The sequence below is a fragment of the Microtus ochrogaster genome, chromosome 8 (genome assembly GCF_000317375.1).
Source record: "Microtus ochrogaster isolate Prairie Vole_2 chromosome 8, MicOch1.0, whole genome shotgun sequence".
Taxonomy (NCBI): Eukaryota; Metazoa; Chordata; class Mammalia; order Rodentia; family Cricetidae; genus Microtus; species Microtus ochrogaster.
Window position 1 is genome coordinate 73,571,067 of NC_022015.1, and position 4,290 is coordinate 73,575,356.

Genomic DNA, 4,290 nt, shown 5'->3' on the forward strand with positions numbered 1-4,290 from the left:
CCCTTCCTGAGCAGCAGCATCCTTTCACTGCGCACTCTAGCCATTAGGGTTGATTTACAGTATACACAATAAACAAAACTTTGTAGGTTACTATGCTGAAAAAGAAAGAGGCATATCATCCAAAATCTTAATCATGAAAAGCTACCAGTGCCTCAGAAAGCTGCCCTTCTGATGAAACTCACCCAGGACTGCACACACCAGGGGACGGCAAGGAAGGTTCTTGTCAGCCGCCTTCTTCCTGTGTCTCATAGGCTTCAAAAACACACAAAAAGAAGAGGAAGAGATTTAGCAGACACTTAAACTGAAATCCAGTTCTCATGTTTCTCACACAAATACAATCTCTACTTCAGAGATTTACTCTCAGAGTCTATCTTGTCTTGCTCTTTCTAGTGGCGGGGGTAAACAGGGGAAGGACAGGGAAGTGCTTCTGAGTGATCAATGAAGGCCTGTGACAAAAATACAATTTACAGAGCCTGGAGAGATGGCTCAGCACTTACAAGCACTGGCTGCTCTTCCAAAGGATCCAAGTTCAATTCCCATCACCCACATGTCAGCTTACAACTCTCTATAACTCCAGTTCCAGGGGATCTGGTACCCTCACACAGACATACATGCAGGAAAAAAAAAAAAACAATGCAAATGAAATGAGAATAAGTAAATTTTTAAAAAAAGGCAGGCATGCTGGCATATGCCTTTGATCCCAGCACTCAGGAGACAGAGGCAGGTGGATCTCTGTAAGTTCAAGGCCAGCTTGGTCTACAGAGAGTGAGTTCCAGGACAGTCAGGGCTAAACAGAGAAACCCTATTTCATAAAACCAATGAACAAACAAATAAATAGTTTCCAGCAAGACAAATAATTAGTCTGTCCTAAAGGGTACTGGTGCACCTACAAAAGGACAAATGTTATTTGCAAATTATCTGAACTGCACACGTGGCATTTTTTAACAACAAAGAAGGTATACTGGTACTCTTCTACAGGAATGGATACAATTAAGGAAAAGAAGAGGAACGGCTGGGAAGATGCTTCAGCTGGTAAAAGCAGTCCAAGTTCAACCCCCAGAAGTCACACAAAACCAGGCACAGTGGCATTCATGTGAAACCCTAAGGGGAGGGGTGTCAGAGTCAGGCAGACTTCTTGGATTCCCTGGCTAGCCAGCCTAGCCTATTTGGCAAGCTCCAAACCAATGAAAGATCTATCTCAAAAACAGTGCCTACAGAACAGTACCTAAGGTTATCCTCTGAGGACTAGGTGCACACATAAGAGGAGGTTGGGCCTGGCGCTGTGGGATGTCTTTGACACTGTGATAATGTGTTGCTCTCATTGGCTGATAAATAAAGCTGCTTTGGCCTACGGCAAGGCATGATAGAACTAGGTGGGAAATCCAAGCAGAGATACAGAAGAAGAAAGGCGGGGTCTGAGAGACCAGCCACCCAAGGAACAACATACTAGCAGACTGCAACCACACTGCAATAATTAGATTAATAGAAATTTAAATGTAAACGCTAGTTAATAATAAGTCTGAGCTATCAGCTAAGCATCTGTAAATAATATTAAGCCTCTGAGTGGTTATTTAGGAACTGGTGAGTGGGAGAGAAACCTCTGGTTATAAATGTTATACCAGGGCTGGAGAGATGGCTCAGCCGTTAAAGGCTAGGCTCACAACCATAAATATAAAGAGTTCGGTTCCCAGCACCCACGGCTGTCTCTCCAGCCACCAAAAAAAAAAAACAACAACAAAAAAAATAAATGGTATACCAACGTGAGGCTCTCAAATTTCCACAGGGCCTGAGAAAGCTTAAAAAAAAAACGCCTTTAATCCCAGCACTCGGGAGGCAGAGGCAGGTGGATCTCTGTGAGTTCGAGACCAGCCTGGACTACAGAGCTAGTTCCAGGACAGGCTCCAAAGCCACAGAGAAACCCTGTCTCGAAAAACCAAAAAAAAAAAAAAAAAAAAAAACAAAACAAAAAAAAAAAGCAAACAGCTCCTTTAAGAGTTTCTGCAGAACAGTGAGCCCTTGAACAGCTAATACATTAAGTAGGAACAAAAACTAAGTAAAAATGCCTGCCACAGTGCAAGCATCAGTATTCTAGGGCTCTAGGAAAGGTTTAATGCAGTTCTTGATCAAGAAACTTTGACTGGGCTATGAGCTTTAGGCTAGATTTTCACAAACCAAAAAGCAGGCAGAGACAGTCACCAAAGCTGAGAGCAGAGGTCCATGTTGCTTAGCAGTTTAAAGGTCAAAAAGGCTAAAAGATACACAGTAAAAGAGGTCCATATGGAAAAACCTCTAAACAGGTTCCAGTGTATTTTACAATGTGTGTAGGCTTACGAAAGAAATAAAAGGGTAGTGACAGTTAATAGAAAGGAATAAATAGTTTTAAAAAATAATATAATAAAGTCTATTTGTTGTTTTTTTGAGACAGAGATTTTTTTGATAAAAAGATAGCTTTTTTTTTCCAGCCAGTCCTGGAATTTGCTCTGTAGACTAGTCTGGCCTCAAACTCACAGAGATCCACCTGCCTCTGCCTCCTGAGTGCTGGGATTAAAGGTGTACACCATCACCATCAGACATTATAGTAAGTCTTTAAAGAGAGAAATAAAATAATTTTTAAAAAAGCCACCCATAGATGGGAAATACATAGGGAGTCTGGATCTTGTATGCTATTATGTTGACTTTGAATTTTTTGATGGCTGATGGGCAAGAGACAGCTGCTGGGAGACATGACTGAAAGAGAAAATGAAAAATATACCAACCTAGATATTTTAAAAGTACCTTAACTTTAAAACAAAAATTAAAAACTATATTTGGAAAATGGAACTTATAATACGATTGCTTTAGAGAAGCAGTCTTGCTTTTATTTCCATAGGAAACAAGAGGCTATGAATTCGTTCCATCTTAAGATGGAACAGTTTTGATCAGGGGAGCTCTCCTGAGCCTTCACAGGTGATATCTATCAACAAAGGTTATACATGGTCATACCAGGACTTGGCCATTATCTCAGATTTTCTCAGGGACCCTAAAGATGCTTCATCCACAGACAGCAGGAAGCAGTTTGGAGAAAACAATGTCAACATTCCCAAGAGTTGGGGGATATGGATAGTATTTGGTTATTTTGTGGGTTATTGATGTTTGTTATATTTAGGGGAATATTTAGGGGAAAAAGACAACTATTAATCTCAAAATAATTTACATTGATATGGATTTTGTTTACTGATATAAATTTAAAGTCAATTTTGTTATACTGTATGTGTATTTCTACTCTTATTTAAGGTATTATGTTTATGAAGATCATTTAAAAATGTAATTTATAGTTAAAAATACAAATTAATAGTCATATATAATAGTCAATCTTATAGCCATATTAGTTTTTTTAGGTATACAAAGATATATTTCAATTAGATAGGTAATCTTCAAACACTTCAAAGACCTACAGAATATGGCATTTAAAATGTTTTAAGAACTTAAGACTTTTCTCAGCAATGAGACATATCTGCTCCTGGAAGCACCAGTTACTTCAAAGACAGTGATGGGAATCGAATTCATTATGGAGCTTGCTTTCAACATAGCAAGATCAGCCATTTGAGCAAGAAACTGCTCTTTCTTCGACTGCTTGACAGTATGCCGTATGAACTGGACATGCAGAACCCACAGAAAAGTGACTGCTAAATTTTGCCAAAACAAGGAAGAATGGTCATTCAGGGTTCCTGCTTCACAAAAGAAACTACCAGACATTCCGCAGGACACAGAGGAAAGCAACTGATGAACTTTGCCAAAATAGAAGAAACAGTCCTTCAAATTTCCTGCTTCACTGAAAAGTCTGCCAGACACTCTAGGCCTGCAGGCTGAAGATGGATGCCCCAATGTTACAGAAGAACTTTGGGTGACTGCCCAGGCAGTCAGATATCTCTGCCACTTCTAGAGTTTTGGAAGTTGCTTGTAGTACACTTCTTGTTTACTCAGATATATTATATCCTTCTGGGGTCTTTGATGGAGTTGAGGACTAGATAGTTATAGTTTTCCTTAGTTATAATAAAAGACAAATTAGATATGAAACTTTAGATTCACAAAGACAGGATAGATAATGGAGCATTTATTTTTGTCAAATACATATAGACTAAATATTGTAACTGTAATTCTTGCTTGATAACTGTTCATCATATATAATTTTACTATGTTAAAGTTAAAACCTTCGCCGGGCGGTGGTGGCGCACGCCTTTAATCCCAGCACTCGGGAGGCAGAGGCAGGTGGATCTCTGTGAGTTCGAGACCAGCCTGGTCTACAGAGCT

General features: G+C 39.5%; 1 protein-coding gene across 1 annotated transcript in view; it reads right to left on the bottom strand.

Moving 5' to 3' along the window:
* Armh3 (armadillo-like helical domain containing 3) overlaps positions 1 to 4,290 on the bottom strand; it is a 206,356-nt gene that overhangs the window by 134,635 nt on the left and 67,431 nt on the right. Inside the window, exon 18 of the mRNA XM_005352384.2 lies at positions 183 to 252. Coding sequence (XP_005352441.1) covers positions 183 to 252 — 70 coding nt within the window. The remainder of the gene's footprint in view (positions 1 to 182; positions 253 to 4,290) is intronic.